The 18,354-nt window shown below is 41.6% G+C and overlaps 1 protein-coding gene across 2 annotated transcripts; it reads right to left on the bottom strand.

Annotated features, from left to right (window-relative positions):
* Window positions 1-110: 110 nt before the first annotated feature.
* Window positions 111-17,587, bottom strand: FAM133B (family with sequence similarity 133 member B). Of its 2 annotated transcripts, none has more exons than XM_042889044.1 (11): window positions 17,506-17,587; window positions 14,299-14,396; window positions 13,552-13,630; window positions 11,015-11,089; window positions 10,824-10,856; window positions 10,330-10,398; window positions 8,530-8,625; window positions 7,325-7,372; window positions 4,594-4,689; window positions 3,764-3,811; window positions 111-2,377 (listed from the first exon to the last, which is right to left on the bottom strand). In XM_042889044.1, exons 1-11 carry the CDS (start codon window positions 17,527-17,529, stop codon window positions 2,291-2,293), a joined length of 753 nt encoding a protein of 250 aa, XP_042744978.1. In that variant the 5' UTR covers window positions 17,530-17,587; the 3' UTR covers window positions 111-2,290. The 2 variants fall into 2 exon arrangements, 1 of the variants encoding a protein (XP_042744978.1); XR_006181933.1 differs by having other exon boundaries at window positions 2,301-2,377; window positions 3,254-3,811.
* Between the last annotated feature and the right edge of the window lie 767 nt (window positions 17,588-18,354).

Here is an 18,354-nt window from a genome sequence, read left to right as displayed (position 1 = left end):
GAGCCCCGCTCTGGCCCACTAAACCGCAGCTGCTCGCCCTTTCAGTACACGCGGCACCGTGGCTTTTTTTTTTTTTTGACGAGGAAAAGAAGATGCGAGAGGAGTCTATGTGTGGTTGTCTAATGTATTGAAAACCAAAACACGTTCCATTGCCAACATGAAAGCGGCTTCGCTGTGAACTGACAAAGCCTGTAAGCTCCTTAATAGCTACAACTTCCAAAGCGCTGCAAGCGTTTGTGAAGCACACAGCTGACAACAAGGGCAGTTCTATTCAGACTACTAAAATGACATACCGGCCTACGGATGTGGAAGACTGTGGTTCTCGTTCCCATTTTTATTTCCTTCTGTTGCAGGTAGTTGCGTAAAAGTCAACAAAGGTATCACACAGAGCAGAGCATTGGATATGGTTCATTACAAACGGTTACCAACACTGCAATGCCACAACTGAAAAACAACAACACAAAAGCCCCCAACCAAACCCCTACTACTTGCTGCCTTTACTGACACAACGGGGCGGAGGATCAGTAGCATCAACCAACAATATAAATATGCCATCTGACTATTTAGTGTACGACACTGCTGGGACTCAATGTTTGTATTTTCTAAGAACTCAATAGAAAAGTCAACCTCGCTGTAGAATGACAACGTCAAATCATCTCTCTCCCCTTAGTTTTTATTTATGATCTGCAGACTAATTATCAGCTATGAAAGGTCTTGAAATCCTTGGCAATAAAATACTTCAAACGTCGGTATTTTAGAGGTAAGTTAGCAGTTAGCACCTGTGCAGTGGCAAAAGGGGTGGATCGTTCCTGTCATATCCCTAGCTGACCACTCAGACAGATGGGTGGTTGTTAAAGGCTAAAGCAGGCACAGCCACGGGTACTTCAATGGAAGATACAAGGAGAATTTCATGTAAAAACTAAAATCTAACGGTTGCTTGTGTTTTCTTGCGTGCACATTTAATTTATAAAAGCTTATTTTCAATTCCTAAAGCAACTAATTTAAAATAAAACAGCTTTATGATTTAGGTCAACATTCTGTAGCCCTCAAGTACAAAAATATAAATACAAACTGTTTAATCAGCATATTTAATGAGATTCTGGCAGTATGTTTTTTTTCCTTAATCTAACAAGATGTGCCATGTAACAGGTCTGCCACTGAACTTGCTTAAGAGTAAAATCAGCTTCAATATGAAGCTGTTAAGGTATCAAAACCCTGCTTTTTACATGCTAAATATCTTCACGAGTGTGCACTTCAACACAGCAATGAACTTAACTGTAAGAATAACTAAATACATAGATGAAACTCTGCATGTGGAACATAATCCAGAGAACTGGTTACAACAAATGATTACCTGCATTTTGTTAATTTAATAAAGGTACAAATCATGCAAAACAATCCAAAAGGTAATGCGAAGGGAAAAGAAAAAGCTACCGGAGTTTGCAAGAAGTGTTCAACTAAACCAAAATTACATTAAATAAAATAGGCTCATTTACTAGCACAGATCTATCGCTATTTCAAAGAAGCAGAGGTAAAGTCTTCTGGCTTTGAATGTCAGTTATACTGCAAAATGTCATTGCTCTTGCTTAATGCAGAAGCACATGCTCAGAAGCCCAGAACTGCTTATTCAGAAAAGGTCTGCTGACAACAGTTCTGGCCTCTCTGGAATCAGAGATGCTGCATGGATTAAAAATAGCAGAGACTTGCAAGGATCAAGGCAAAGGCACCCTATTCAGTTAGCCAAAATGGTAGCATTCCCTTTCTCATAAGCATGAAGACAGTAATGGGGCAATTACTACAAAGGCAGCATTTTATACGTTGTCATCAATTTCCCATTTTGTAAATGCCATTCGCAGACACCAGCTGGTAACTGTTTAAGTATAATATAAACCTACAGGACGAATTTGGGATTTTATCTGTCCTGATTTACAATTAAAGACTATTACTAATGCTTTAAACACTACTTTAGGTATCTAAAAAGTTTAACTCTTACTTTCCAATATTTTACATCTTAGCTGGACTACCATCTTATGTTGTTTCAAACATCCAACACTGCTTACTGGACCTTAATAGAAGTTGTACCTCGTGTATTAAGCAGCAGGCAATAACAACGGTCTTCCCCAGCACAGCTGCATCTGGCTGGCTACTGAAAGATTAGGAATATTTCTAGAACACAGGAAAACTCATGCAGTTTGGTAAAGTTTGTTATCATTTCACAGTTTAAATTTCCTTCAGTCATTGCACTTTTGTTGATAGTCTTGCTTTTGATTTTGTTTTTGTTTTTTAAATACTATTCCAAATCTGAATTTGAACCAGCAGCTTTCTTTTTCTTCTTTTTACTATGCTTCTTGTGCTTCTTTCTCTTTTTTGCTTTATCCTAAAAGAAAGCAAAAAAGCAAAAAGGAAGTTACAGTATGAGAAAACTGCCATCTACTAAATTCCATTCAATAACAATGAGAGCATGGAAATGAAAGTTCTACAAAGACATTTTGGAAGATGATTCTGTAAAAATCTATGGCACTTCAGAGAAGACTTTTATAAAAGCCTATTGAAAAAAAAGATCACACAAAAAAAGTTTATGATTTGCACTATTATGAGGAGTTTTCAATTTATCCATCATGGTCTGGCTACTTCACACCCCCCAGCATCATCACTATCATATTTCTTCATCTTTTTAACAAATTTTCAGTGCTTTGTAGATTTCTGAGAGAATAATGTGCTTTGAAATCTTATATGGAAGTAACTTGGCTGTTTACAGACTTAAATTAGGTGCTTGTAGTCACAGTGAACTATACAAGGCTAGAATCTCCAGCATTTGCACCTTAATTAAAACAAAAGATATAGTTCCAATTTTAAATATTCACATATATACTTAATTAACACCACCAGATTCAATCAAAAACTGAAAGATACAAACTTGTCCTTTTGCAAGCACAAGTTCAATTGGAATTCTTCAGTAGGTGCAACAACAGAAAGCAAATTTGGTTTATCTTTGTTCCATACACATTACTTATCTCTTTTAAGAAAAAAAAAATAGTCATTTTATGACAAACTAACTAACTCAAATTCCATATGTGCTGAAAACAGTACTGAAACTCCTGTGCTTAGGTGCCGTAACTCATTTGGGCAACTGAGGTACCTAATGACAAACAGTGCTGCTCACAGTGCAGAGTAGCTCACAACTACAACCCTAACTCAGGTACATGTGACATATCTGAGGTTCTACCCTTTCACTGCTGAACCCTTGTCTCACCTTTATCATCAGAGAAAGTATCCACAAAGCAGAGAAAAGCAACAGGTTGCCAGCAGCATTTCATTTGGTTGAGGGAAGAATTATATTAGTATTATGATGCTGCAGAGATCGAGTCCTAAGGCCCTTTTTATAGTCTGGTAGAGAAACTCAATGAAGGAATATTTATACTCCTATAAAGGAACAGCCTCAATATCTACATGACACATTGCTACCTCATCTGATACTGTGTAGAAATTTGTAGTTGTTAGGCTGGTACAGAGTATTCTGACTTGATGCAATGAATGTTAAATACATCTCAATTCACACATATCTATGTAGTTAAAATAGTGACAAATTCTTTCCTTAATCATGCAGCTGAAAAAGTGATTTCAACAGATAAAGAGAGAAATTTCAAATTTCAATTAATGTGACTTTAACTATTAAACATTGGTGTTACTGCGAAATTACAAGTTAACCAAGTACAAGATATGGATGTCCTAAAACTACAGTATGACTGTAAGGGATACTTGCTGTTGCTTTCTCTTTTTCCTCATTGCTTTTCTTCTTTTTCACTTGAACCTAAAAAAAAAATAAATAAATAAATAAAAAAAAAATCAAATATAATGAGACAGCAGCTTTGGAAATGCTGTTTTATATGAAAGTTTGAAGTTTTGTTGTATATAAATGAGAAATGGCATAACACTGGCAGGGCACACTGAGCGGCTGCTGACTATAACAGTGCTATATTATAGAATAACTATAATCCTATAAACATCTGATTTTTGGGCCCTCTGCTATTTAAACACAGCAGCACAAGCAGCCAGCAGAGATGTAATGGTAAAACTACTGAGTGAATAATCTGGTTGAAATTTTAATGGAAAAATCCAGCAAACTGGAATCTTTTGGTGTTCTGTAGTTCTACAGGAACACAAATCCTGAGAGGAAATACACACAAGGGTGAGAGTAAGATTATGTCCAACACTTTCTAGATGAACGGCAAAAGGCAGCCAAAAGAAGCTGAGCAATCTTGGAATCTTGCCTGTGTGTATTCAATGATCAGAGAGAAATCTTGTGAAGCACCATTAGCCTCATTTTATTAAGCTCTAAAACATCCATGAAAAGTTTCAAGAAAATTAATTCAGAATAAACTGTAGCTGGTAGGAATTGCACTGAACAATTCTTATCAGAAGTATGTAATAAAGAGAAAAATACAACTTTGAACATGCCACATGCTTAAAACCAGCTGTATAGAACAGAACATTTCAGTAATATATTCAATTTGGGCTAGTTTTAGCTGTTCACTCATGGGAATCATTAAGCTAAAAGCATTAAAACATCTGAAACTTAGCTTTCACACTGACCTCCTCTGTCTGATCCGGTTCTGATAAAGATTCTGATGATAAAGGCCCATCACCACGATCGGCTTTCTTCCTCTTTCTGTGATGATTTTTACCATCCTACATAAAACAATATATTTGCAAGTAACGTTACGCCTTTCAGATATTATGAAACTTCTGCTTTAAAATTATATGGAAACATTATTTCTGAGTTATGAAATATTTTTAAAAAATTATGCATTAATTATTCATCAGCAAATCATCATAAAGTTAAAATGCTTTCAGTGAGAACATTTTAATTTTCTGTGTGTTGATTCATTACCAAGATACTGCAATTTCTTAAGAATGATATAATAGTACAATACAGTCTCTTATTTTAAGTGAAAACTTACAAAGGAGCAAGCATTTTAAAATAAAATGCTTCATCACTTCAAAAGACTGTCAAGTAAATGAAGATGTCTCAGAGTATGGCTGCTTTGGTGCTGATAAATAAAAAGCTCCCTTTAGATTTGTGCCTCCGGCACGGGACATATTCTTACAACATTTTATATAAATAGTTTCAATATATTTACAGAGCACTCAAGCAGTCTTTTATTTTTCAGTTTTAGTTTTTGTAATTCAGATGCTGCAGGAGATTGTTCTGATGAGCCACTTGTATTTTTTTCCTCTATACTTTTTCAAGTAAGCTTTGCTCTGGACCAAGCAAGGGATTCCTGAGTGAAACTACTTTTCTCCATTTCTTCCATTCTATTTCTAAGTTAAAAAAATAGTAAAAATTCTTATTAATCATCTTTTTGAGTGCTGAGATTACTTATATCAACCCTCCTACTTATTCTATTATAGGTACCACAATCCTTTCACAGAAGTACTCATGAAAAGCACACATGATGAATCATAGAATCATAGAATCATAGAATCACTAAGGTTGGAAAAGACCTAAAAGATCACCCAGTCCAATCGTTCACCTATTCCCAATAGCTCCTACTAAACCATGTCCCTCAACGCAACATCCAGTCTTTCCTTGAACACCCCCAGGGTCGGTGATTCCACCACCTCCCTGGGCAGTCCATTCCAGTGCCTGACCACCCTTTCTGAAAAGTAATACTTCCTCATGTCCAGCCTGAATCTCCTCTGCCGTAGCTTGAAACCATTCCCCCTGGTCCTATCACTAATGACACGAGAGAAGAGGCCGACCCCCAGCTCACTACAACCTCCCTTCAGGAAGTTATAGAGAGCAATAAGGTCTCCCCTGAGCCTCCTCTTCTCCAGGCTGAACATTCCCAGCTCCTTCAGCCTCTCCTCATATGGCCTGTGTTCCAGACCCCTCACCAGCTTTGTTGCCCTTCTTTGAACACGTTCCAGGGCCTCAATAACTTTCTTGCAGTGAGGGGCCCAAAACTGGACACAGTACTCCAGGTGCGGCCTCACGAGTGCTGAATATAGGGGAACAATCACCTCTCTGCTCCTGCTTGCAACACTGTTTCTGATGCAAGCCAGGATGCCATTGGCCTTCTTGGCCACCTGGGCACACTGTTGTGTGCTCATGTTCAGCTGAGCATCAATCAATACCCCCAGGTCCACTTCCTCTACGCAGTCCTCCAGCCACACCGCCCCAAGCCTGTAGCGTCGCCTGGGGTTGTTGTGGCCGAAGTGCAGGACCCGGCATTTGGCCTTGTTGAAACTCATCCCATCTGTAACCCATATGTAACCCATCTCAGAAGGCATCTTCAGAACAGAAAAGACCTGCAGCCCCCAAAAGCCCTTTGATTTCAGAAGTGTGAAAGCAGCAATACAGCTTAACCAAGATTAAGAGGCTATGGTAGTCACTTGCTCTTTGAAGAGAAGATACTCAAGAAGAGTTGAGAAATGAGAACTGGGAAACAGAAACACACACAGAATCAACGTCTGCCTGATGTAATGGAAATTTTATATGTCAAACCGTATAACACGTTGATTGTAGTAGCAGAGAGCAATGTGTTAACAAAGGAAAAAGAAAGACTAGGGCTGACACTGAAAGCTTTGTTAGTTTACACACAGAAATAACTAACATTTAAGTCAACAAGATTATTTGCATTCAATGTAGTAGCAGGGGGAAAACCCTTAGACGTGTGTGTACAAAATGGGTGACATCTGGGAGAGGAGGGAGGGATTTTGTGCCCAGACAAAAGACAGAATAAGATAAACCTGCTTAAGCTAAGTTTTCTCAGTAATGTTTTAAAGCAGCTATAAGTAAAACATGCAATTATGACTGCATTTTTTAAAAAATATAATAAAATAAGGATATTAAATAAAATTAAATAACATAAGGATATTAAAATATCCTCTGCTTGCTGTTACTTAATTTAGAATAATGAGCCAATATCCTATCAGGTGTGTCACTGAAATACCATACGTGCTTCAGGTCAATTTAACAGTTAATGTTAAGCCCCACATACTAGAGTGCTCATGATCTACTACAGCAGATTAGATACTTGTTCCATTTACCTTCATGACAAAACCAGACCCAGCAGTTTCTACTGGCAATTACTAAAATAGGAACCTAAAAATCTTACTCAAACTAGGGGCACTGCATTATCAAGTTTTGGACAATGACCATAAGTGTAAGCTGAAGTATTCAAATACTTAAAAAAAAAAAAAAAACCAACCCCCCAAGGGGGGAGGGGGGGTCGGGGGGCAGAGAGTAGAGGATTGGAAGAGACCCATTATATATGTAAAATGAAGTTCTGATGCAACTATTTAAAAAGTAAAGGTATACCTTCTCTTTCTCATGGTCATCCTTTGACTTCTTCTTTTTTGTGCTGTCCTAGGTAGAAAGAAAAGCATCCACCATGACAAAATTATTCCATTAAAAAAAGAAATTGCAGCAGCAGCTTGACCCATTGCCTCTTTCTGCACACTGAAGATTGTTCACTTGTAGCTAACATGACCAATACAAAAAGCAACAAGATTTTGATGGCAGCTGCTAATTTCTAGAACAAGCAGTGAGAAAAGGTCTCTGTGGAATCAAACAACAGAGAACTTACTCAGAGCAGTACACCTAAAGAGCCTCTAGAAAGGATACCGGGCACTACTACCATCACCTCTAACCTCCAGCAGTCTGCAGTCTTTATTCTCCATCCATGCTCATCGCAGTGGATCAGGCAGTGGTTAAAGCAAGATTGCCATGGAGTTTTCTATCTTCTACTTTCAAAAGTAAAAGTATCTCTGTGTCTTTATGCAGGAAACCTTTTCGAACTGCCACTAGCACAAATTCATAGTTAGATGCAAACAGCGATTCATCAGATTTTATACCATTCTGAATTAGGAATTCCAAGAAAATTCCAGTGAAACGCCGGCCTACACATAGTGTTATAATTATTTTGGAAGGAAGGGAGTTACTGTCCACTACTACAGAAAAATGGTAACAAAACGGATTGCCACATATATCTTCAGTAATGTTGTGCCTGCAAGCACACTCTCCTCTACTTTAAGTATTAAAAAAAACCCCAAACTTTCAATTTACTACTTATTTGCAAGGCTGAGAGGTCAAACGGGCAACTATTCGGTCCAAACTCACTTAGGAAGGCAGTATTGTGGCCACTGATTCCCTGAAATAGCTGCATTTTCACAGATGGTATTCAATTCAATAATAGCATGTTGACAAGAACATTACAGAACATTTTCATTTTTGAAGTGTTAATGTAGTATTAAAACATCTGAGCAGCACAAAAACTGTTTATGTCTGAATTCAGAAAAGTAGATAAAAACTGATGGAATATTTATTTTCTAAAGAGGAACTGTATTCTGCCAAGACACTGTGGACAGCAGAGGTACGTTCCTGATCACAACTTAAAAGATACAAGCACAGCTCAGCTACAGTAAGAATGCATGACTTTGGATACAGCAATTATGAAGTCAGAAACACTTGTCTTTAGAACACAGATCAGAGACATTTCCTGAGGGTAATGTGCACTTAATTACCTTGCTGTCTGACTCAGATTCAGAAGCTGAGCTTGATGAAGATTTCCGTGAGGAGCGGTGTTTCTTTTTCTTTTTTTTCTTCCCCTGCTTTTTATCCTATCCACAAATATTTTAGGAAAAAAGAAAAAGACAATCCTGAATTTATTTTCACTAGATACTAAAAACTTACATGCAAAGAATAGGGAATGCCAAATTCCTACATATTATCATTTTCTCTTGAGGAATAAATGTACTACAATTGATTCCTTTAGTGGAAGATGTTTGTATCTCTTCCGCATTGAAAAAAAATAAACTAGAGTAAAATTCAGGTTCCCTAGATTCTGTTTATCATTTAGATGTATGCTACAGAACCTGACTATCTCTAAAAAAGATTTATGCTAACCTAGTAAAAATAATGTGGTGAGCTGGGGGGATTCTACTGGAAAAGCATACAAATCCATGTCAGCACAGCAATGGATTCAGTTTACAAGCTAGCCTCCCAAAATACACTCGTTTATGAAGAAGTTATTGAACAGATATATATCTAAAATTCACAACTGTATCATAAGCACCAAATGTACCAAATTTAAATAGCTTCATGCAAACGAAGCCCTCAAAGAATATTTTAAAATATATTGCCAAGATCTGTGTTAAGTCTCATGATGAAGTGTGAGCTGATATTTAATTCGACTTTTTATATGAAATATCCTTCGACAGAAAAATATGCATGCCACTGTGCATTCTATGTTACTTGTGCATTCTTCTACGTTACTTTTGTTTTCCCCTCATTTTCTAGAATGGCAGCCTGAAAGCCTTATTCTGATCACACACTTTTTATAAAGGCATGCAGCAACAGGATGAGGGGAAATGATTTTAAACTGGAAGAGGGTAGATTTAGAGTAGATATTAGGAAGACATTCTTTACTGAGAGGGTCGTGAGACACTGGGACAGGCTGGCCAGAGAGGTTGTGGATGCCACCACCCTGGAAGCATTCCACCACCTGGTAGAGTGGGAGGTGTTGGAACTAGAGAGAGGGTTGGAACTAGATAATTTTAGAGGTCCCTTCCAACCAAAACCATTCTATTATTTCTATGATTACAGTCATTTTTTCTTTGCTTTTTACCCAATAACACTGGTTGACATATGTCAAAAAAGACTGCATAATGAGGCTGCTTTCAGCATCTGCAGTTTGAGATACTCTGCAAACCTTCACAGCAAGATGCTAATGCTCTATTTCTTGCTCAAAGATCTTAGCTGTGTTAATAGGAATTTAGAGGTTAAGATTCAGAATAGTTCAGAACTGCTGACGCTATACTAGATCCAAAGAATATCTCAAGACCAGAACAATCTTTTCCAAAGTATGTAAACCTCTCTGCTTTATGATAGTGGCTTCAGAGTATTGTTGTGGGTTAGTCTAGATTGCAATACATCATTTTGCAATGAATCTCAGGTTCTACAGATAAAATGGGTTAACATGTGTAGTAAGTCCTCACTGCTTCTCTTCATTCCATCATGAATTACAGTATCACCCTTTTAAAGTACCTTTATTGGCTGTTAAAGCCAGTAAATACTAAGTAAAATTAAACAAACACTAGCCACTATTTCCGTGACTAGGGTACACGTGGTAAAATGCTTACTCATTTTCAGTTTAATCTTCCATGTTCAAAACAGAAATCCCAAGTATCTCCTCCATGATGGAGGAGTTCTCTTAACACAAGAACACACTCCACTGTTATGCCTGAAGCATGCTGAGATCAATACAAAGGCAACGTTTCACTCAACATACAAAACGTGTTACATCCTGGTGGTTTAGTGCTTACCTCGTCTTCTGAATCAGATGCACTGCTGGAAGAATCAGAGCTTGATGAAGAAGAGGAAGATGAAGACAACTTGACCAAACACAACAAAAAGTGAAGCTTGTGAGATGCAGCATTTTTTCTACCAAATAAGTAAAAGTCCATGCAAACACCTAATCTTAAGATCTCTCCATTTACAAAGCACTGTCAATAACTGTTTACTTCCAAGAACTTGGGCTCACGTAGATTTTCTTAAATAAGACTTAAAAAGTGACCTCTGATATTTTTAATGTGATAATGTATATTTAATGTTTTCCCTTCCCACCAATTGCTCTTTAAGCAGAAGTAAAATTCTCCTTGTGCAGAATAATCTGCCTCTCTCCAATTAAAATCAGGTAATTCTAGTAACATCCAAATTCAAAATTAAAACTATATCCCCTCTTTCCAAGAAAACACAAATAGCAAATATGCACAATCCCAAAGCAAAAAAAGCTCAGAAAATTGAAAATTTTGCTCACCCTACTAGATTTCTTCTTTTCTTTTTTCTTTTTCTTAAAAATAGAATAAAACAAACGTTATTTTTGGCAATGTGTTCCTGTGCATTTAGGTTTATATACACTGATGCTGGTTTTTAAAATGTTTTCATGGCATTTCGTACTGCAAAAACCAGTTCCAAATACCAACTGTAACCAAATTGAAAATAACTGACCTCTTTCTTTTTGGAGGAACTCTCATTTCCACCCAGTAATTTCTCCCTGTGTTTTTCCAGTTCTTTCTTCCAATTCTGAAACAAAATGAGGGTGACACAACCATTATTTCCAAACAGCTCTATTAAGAGATCTCTGTCAAAATCGTGTCATTTACTTGAATTAATGAGTTTTCATAAAATCCACAGAAAATAAACAGTCTGTAGTATTAACCATGGCTATGGTGCACTTAGTATTACAGAAGATTAAAATTAATCCATTTATCTTAGTTCACACCTTAATGTTCAAGTTAGTTGGGCTTAGGACACGGTTATTTATCTTGGAGGTGATCAATTTTGGTCTCTGATTTTATAGTACCACAGAGCTCCTGTTAGAACACATCAGTACGGTGGGGTCAGCCTACCAAACAAACAGGCACTCTGCCTATGTTTTAAAAGTACCTGAAGTAGAATTGCAAGACAAATGTTCCTGGCCCTTCTTCAACACATGGGTGTATCAAGTGTGTGTCCTGTGCTTTGTCAGTGTCAATGATTAGAACTTCAATATATACACATCTCTTTTGTTTCCCTCATGAGTTCTCTCAGTCTATCCCAAATTCCACTTCTAAGGGCTCTGAAGTATCCAGCATCCCATCACCCCGAAATTCTGCTAGCTTGAGCTATTCCTGCTTTCCATGTTAGCAACATCAGGTGCTCCTTTCTTTATTATTATCATTTTTATTCTTTCTTTCCTCCTAATGTGCTGCTATTGTTCTGGCAAAGAAATGACAACCCACATACTGTGCTGAAGGAAAAGAAATACCAGGATTTGAATATGATTATACACATGCAGTGCAATATGATACACAGAACCCCAGGTCAGCACATGGTGAATTAGCTTAACAGTGCTGCTGAAAGAAGTCACAAGGTTAGCCAGGATACAGTGCTGCATGCAGTGTGTTTCTGTGATCCAAGGCAACGCTTACAGAGTATCACAACAGGCTGGGCATTTCAGCCTCCTGGTGCTGCCTACAGACCCTCTGACAACAGACTGGGCTTTGTTAGGCAGACATTCTCTCTGAAGTAGAAACAGATTGGGTATGTGTTCTTTAAAAAAACAAAAACAAAACAAGAAAACCCACAAAACCAATAAACCAATAAAACAAAAAGCACCAGAACATCTGTCAGTAAACTGAGAGGGCACCTCAGTCAGAGACTTGTAACACTTTCTACCACTGAGATCTGTGCTTAGAAGCTACAAGTAATTCATAATAAAGCAAAGAGACACAATAAAATACTAAACCAAACTCACAAAGCTGAAACTGACAGAGCACAAAACAACCAGTCTCCTCAGAATTGCATCCTCTCATCTTCCAAATATTGGCATAAATTCTGAGGCAAAAAGATGTAACAAGCATGGTATGAAGTCCTTTCAGTAACAGAGGCACACAGAATCACACTGAATCCCACAGAATGGCCAGGGTTGGAAGGACCTCAAGGATCACAAATCTCCAACCCCCTGCCACATGCAGGACCACCAACCTCCCATCTAATACTAGACCAGGCTGCCCAGGGCCCCATCCAATCCGGCCTTGAACACCTCCAGGGACGGGGCATCCACAAGCTCTCTGGGCAGCCTGTTCCAGCACCTCACCAGTCTCTCTGTAAAGAATTTCCCCCTGACATCCAACCTAATTCTCTCCTCCCTCAACTTAAAACTATTTCCACTTGTCCTGCTGTTATCAACCCTTTCAAAGAGCTGATTCCCTTCCTGTTTGTAGGCTCCTTTTAGGTACTGAAAGGCTGCAATGAGATCACCCCGCAGCCTTCTTTCTCCAGGCTGAACAAACCCAGCTCCCTCAGCCTGCCTTCACAGGGGAGGTGCTCCAGTCCCCTGAGCACTATCTACTTCAACCAGAAACTCTCACACAGTGTTGAAGATTACTTCTTGAAGTGTATTACAAGATACTGGAATCCAAGAAGGGAACGGAGCAGTTAAATTCATCATCTACTGTTTCCTTCCTAGGTACACAACAGGAGTCATATATGAAACTTTCTTACAGCACGCTGATCTCCAGCGGATGCTAAACACAGTTACCAGAATAGCTCCACTTATAGCAGGGAACCAGCACAGAATGCAATCAGCTTAGGATAAGAGAGAAATGTTCCATTAGCACATTTGGACATTCAAGGCCACTCTTAGTGCACTCTCCCGTATCCAAATCATATGCATGTTCCTCACCAACGCAGCCTGACTCCAGTAACACACCTCTTCCCAATGTGTTTGGATTGTGTGACCTTAAACAAGTGATGATTAGTTCACATTTTCTTCACAGCATTTCTCAAAACCTTTTATGCAGTGTTTCTCTGAATCAGGAGTAGCTCTTCATTGGTTAATAAGTAATGTTAATATTCAATACAAACAAAATAAAACGTTCACTCATTATGAGATTGAGCACAGTAAAACGTTACGGCTACTTGGAGCTGTTAATGATAAGGGAAGAAAAGCAGCATACAAGATAAGACAGCTGGGGCATTAACATACTAACAACACTACCAACCTCGTTCATCTTCTCTTCAAACTCAGCCAAAGCCCTGGATCCCTTCTTTTTCTTCTCTAACTGTTCTTTCACTTCTTCCCTGTACAAAAAGGATGAGAGATCAGTCACTGTATTCTCACAATTAAAAATACCTGCTTCAGTGTCTAACTTTATATGGGGTTTTTTTGAAGTTTAGCTTTGGCTGAACTTCCAACGGGAAAATTATCTTAGATGTTACACATATGGTAACCTAACTGTAATAACTTCAGCACGGTAGCTAAACCTCTCTGAAAGATCTAAAGCTAACTTTGCAATTAGGTAAATTATGCTCTAATTTCTTAAGAAAGGGATTAAAATGGCCTGAATGTAAAGTAAGCTGTTGACGGTACCTTAAAGCAATGATTTTGTGGGGTATGGTAGACTACGTTCTAAGAATTTACCAGCAAAATGCTTTTTTTTCCCCTAGAGATTACTTTGTTTTAAAAATTTAATACGTCCGTATGCTTTAAAGCATTAGGATTCTGAAAGAGGTAAAGTATCCAACATTTTCCTCTTTTGAGAAACTTCTGAGCCAAGGTATTTAAAGACAAATGTGAAACGTATTTCAAAGTGAAATATTATTTTTAAAAGAGACTGAATATGCATTTAGAAAATAACACTTTCACCAGAGCCAAGGAACCTTCCAAAGCATATCACTGTATTTGAAGGAGGATGTAAGTAACTGAGAGAACACAGGGAACAAATCTTTCACTCAGCTCAGGCACTTACCATGTCGGCCTTGGTCTGTTCAAGTAGTCTTGTATTGTTGGTCCTGAATTTTGGGCAGGACCTCGTGCTCTGGCCATAGCTATGGGATTCATGTAAGCCTTGAACATGAAACAAAAAGAAATATAAAGTTCATTGGTTGTGCTGTTACCAAGATCTGTCCTTGCTGTTCTTCACACATCCTTTTCCTCAGTCACAGAAAGACCCCGGAAAAGTGCTTTCAGTTTGTTACACTTTGGCAGAAGAATTCGCCCCAAAAGGACCATTGCCCTCCCTGAGCTGACTGCAAAGCGACCACAGCCTTACGATTGTGGAAACGTTCTTCCTTGGGACATGGAAAGCATGATTTAATTTCAGCTCTTTGTCTCTAGGACATCTGGCACTCGGGCCTTTGGAGTTCTGCTCAAAACTGATGACGGCAGACTCAATGCATCCTGGATAAAATACCACCACCCTACAAGACTCTGCTGTAACACCAAACAAACGAGCAGCGTTCTGCTGACAGTTATGCGTATATGAGACCTTGGACACTTAGGGCTATCATAAGGCAAACACCTGGAATTTTATGAGGTATCTATTATAACCTCAGCAATTAATGTCAGAAATTGAAGCAAGCAATTACTCTACTGTTACTATGCCAATGATATTTTGCTCATGTAGAAGGGAGGTACATTTTCCTTCGTCTCCTGCTCTTACCAGGATGCCATCCCAAAGCCTCACTATTTACCTTCACAAAACACAACACAAACCGCTCCTCTTGCCTGCAGGTTGCAGATAAGAAAAAGGTCAAGCAGTGTGCAGCTCTGGTTGCCCGGCACCCTCTTTTGTAGCAGGAGGATGCAGGCGCTCAAGTGAAGACACATATTCACATTTATAACTCTAGCAGTTTATTATATTACAAATCAATAAGGAATAGGAATTCTGGATCCAAATTGAGCTTGAGTCAGAAAATATTTCCTTTAGCAGTGCAGGAATGCAGTACTTTAACACTGTTTTCATTAAACCAAGACAACTGCAGTGCACTGGGAGCAGCAGAAATTATGGCTGAAATGCAGTTCCCAGCTTGGCTCCCTGCAGCCCTCCGTTGGCTACCTGCAGGAATTCCTTGTGAAAGCCTGAGCTTCTTATGTTTGTAATTATTCCTAAGAACAAGATTGCTCGCTGTTCTTCAATAAAATTTAGCAGTTTTCCTCCCAAACTAGCCCAAAACGACAACAAATCCCTCTCTATCTCTTGGCTAGAGCTGCCAAATGCTGGTTTTCTGCCTCAAACTGACTCCCTGCAAGCCCTCCACACAGTGGCACAGTTTTCTTCCTTTCCAGCAGCAGGCACATAACGACTGAATACTATATTACATCCCACAATTAGGGAATGTATGTCTTACAATATTCCTGTAATTTCAGTAACTTTATTTATGAAGATTCATTTTGCCAACAAACATTTCCTAGAAGCACTTACACTGCTTTGCATTTCAGCAGCCAGAAACCATAGAAGAATGTGTCCTAACAAAGAAAGTGCTCATCTGCACGTTTATTTTCCTCTCCCAGCAGTTTGCTCAGGCAGTTATGAAAGATATTTGTTACAGAGCTTTTGTGCTCATGGAAAGCAGAAGGCACCTTCAGTTGGACAGGGTCCTAAGGGCAAGCCATGCAACCCGTCAGTGCCCTGCAAGTGTTTTGAAGATGCGAAAGAAATAAAGTTCTTGTTCTTCTCCAAACAGCCCAAATGGTGACAGCTTTAAGAACGGCCATGGATAAGATGTAAAACGTGGAAAGCTCTGCAGTCACAGAAGAGCAGAAAAGAGCCCTATGAGATAACCTGTCTGTACCAGTAGCCGTTGTGACCGACTGTTTACTGTGCCATAGATTACAGGGGTATAAGATTGGCTGGCATGGGTAGGTACATCCCCATTGTAATATTAAAATAATTTTAAGCAGACACTTAAGCACAGCCCAAAATACTACAGCAGAGCACCATACTTGAAGCATAGGCCAGGCCCTGCACTCTGACACAGTCACATCTTTAGAGTTACAGAACCATAGAGTGGTTTGGGTTGGAAGGAACTTGAAGTATCATCCAGTTCCAACCCCCTGCCAGGCAGGGCTGCTACTTCACAGTTCAGGTGCCCAGGGCCCCAGCCAACCCGGCCTTGAGTGCCTCCAGGGATGGGACACCCATAGCATTCTGGACAGCTGTGCCAGTGCCTCACCACGCTCTGACTCAAGAATTTAGCTCCGTCTCTAAGCTATATCTCCCCTCTTTTACTGATCCCATCATTTTGGTGCCTCAGCGAAGCAACCAAAGGCCCTCAGCTCTCCGCTGGGACAGTGTCCTGTACACCTCTTGCACACCACCATTGTGCTGAGCAGACACTTGCCAATGTGGAGCCAGCTACAGCTCAAAGCACTTCCAAAAACAAGAAAAGGGGAAAAACAGTCTCATGACTGATTTTTTCATCACAAAGCTCAGCAACTGCGAATTCACACTTCATGGCGCCTAAGTAAGGGAGTGTAAGGTGAGCGGCTGGCTGGTAGGCACAAGTTTCAAGGAGATAAAGGGATGAATGCAGTAACAATGCAGAATGAAGCTCTGCAACCACGAGTATTTGGGCCTCCTGAGGCGAGCGGAGCCGTGCGGAGCCCGTTTCAGCAGGGCCGAGTGCCAGGCGTAAGGAGACACGGTTTAGCGACTATCAGAACTACTTCAGCAGCCGCAGCAACTCCCACCGGGAACGCTGCGTTTTTTAAGGACTAGGCCAGCATCTTCATCGCCCGCGCTCGGCAGCTCGCACAACAGCTCTCAGTCACGGCCGCCGCCGGCTTCGACACGGCAGTGAGGCTCCGTCGCGCCCGCCCTCCGTGCTCCGCACCCCCCCAGGCGCTGCCCGCTCCCGGCCCCGCGGACCCCCCGGACCTCCCGCCCGGCGACCCGCAGTTCCGCGGCCGGCGCGCCTAACTGCTCGGAGCCTCCCGCCCCGCAGCCGCCGGGCCGCCGCTGCCCGGCAGTGGGAACAGAGGGACGGCGGCCCCGCTCGCCCGGCCAACGGCTCTCCGCTTCCCTCTCCCGGCGGCCGGAGCCTTGGACCCGGCCGGTCGGGCCCTCCGCGGCCTCCACCCGCCCGCCGCACCGCTGCGGCCGCCCGGGCACCGCGGCCGAGTCCGGCGGCGGCCGGCAGCCCGGCCCCCGCTGCCGCCCGCGGGCGTTACTCACCACGCGGTTGTCTCGCTTCCCCATGGCGCCGCCGCGGCCCACCCCGGGCCCCTTCCCCTCGCCAGGGAGGCCGCGCCGCAGGCGCCCGGCCCTGCTCGGCCCCGCGCAGCCGCTCGGCCCCGCGAGCGCCGATGGCGGCGGCCGAGCAGCGCCCCCTACCGGCGGATCGCAGCCGGAGCCGACCGCGGCACCGCCTCGGCTCGTGGGCGTGGGGCGAGGCCTCGCGGGGCCGCACCGCGGGAGGGACAGGGCGGCGCTCCTCGGAAGCGGCGCGGAGGGGAGCGGTGGAGCTTCGTGAGGTGGGGCCGCGGCGGCGGGTCGGCGCCGGCCCACCGTCGTGGGAGAGCTGGGGACAAGGGAAGGCTGAAGGGAAATCGGAGCGTGGGGTGCGTTGGTGCCCTGGGATGTGGAACGTGGGGAGCCCATCTACACTGAACACGGAGGAGGAGGGGAAGGTGCCGTTGGGAGGTTTTTTTCTCCTCTTGACCTACCTAGTGGTCGCTTGGAGGAGTCGCTTCGGTTTCCTGAGGTGTACGCTGAGGTGCCCTGACTGTGGTAGCCTGTCCTGGTACAGTGCTCTGCGGAGCGGGGTCTGCTGACAAAACAAAGGGAGAAGAAAAGGAGAATAAGTGCTCAATCGTTACTTATTACCTCTCTGCTTCCCTGGCAAACCAAGGAATTCTGTAGTGTGGTGCCTGAGAAGCCCGTCAAAGACACGAGCAGCAAAACTCCTTAAAACATATGGAGGAGAAAACAGCATTAGCAGAGAGAGAAGATCATGCTCTTCACGGTGCGGCCTTGCCCTGCATGCCTCCTCAGCCTGGTCCCCTGGGCAGGCCCTCACCAGCC

This window comes from Lagopus leucura, unplaced genomic scaffold (assembly GCF_019238085.1).
Source record: "Lagopus leucura isolate 7727_CA_CO unplaced genomic scaffold, USGS_WTPT01 Super-Scaffold_100157, whole genome shotgun sequence".
NCBI classification, from domain to species: Eukaryota; Metazoa; Chordata; class Aves; order Galliformes; family Phasianidae; genus Lagopus; species Lagopus leucura.
The sequence above is the reverse complement of the archived record's forward strand: the minus strand, read 5'-3'. Positions and strand labels throughout refer to the sequence as shown.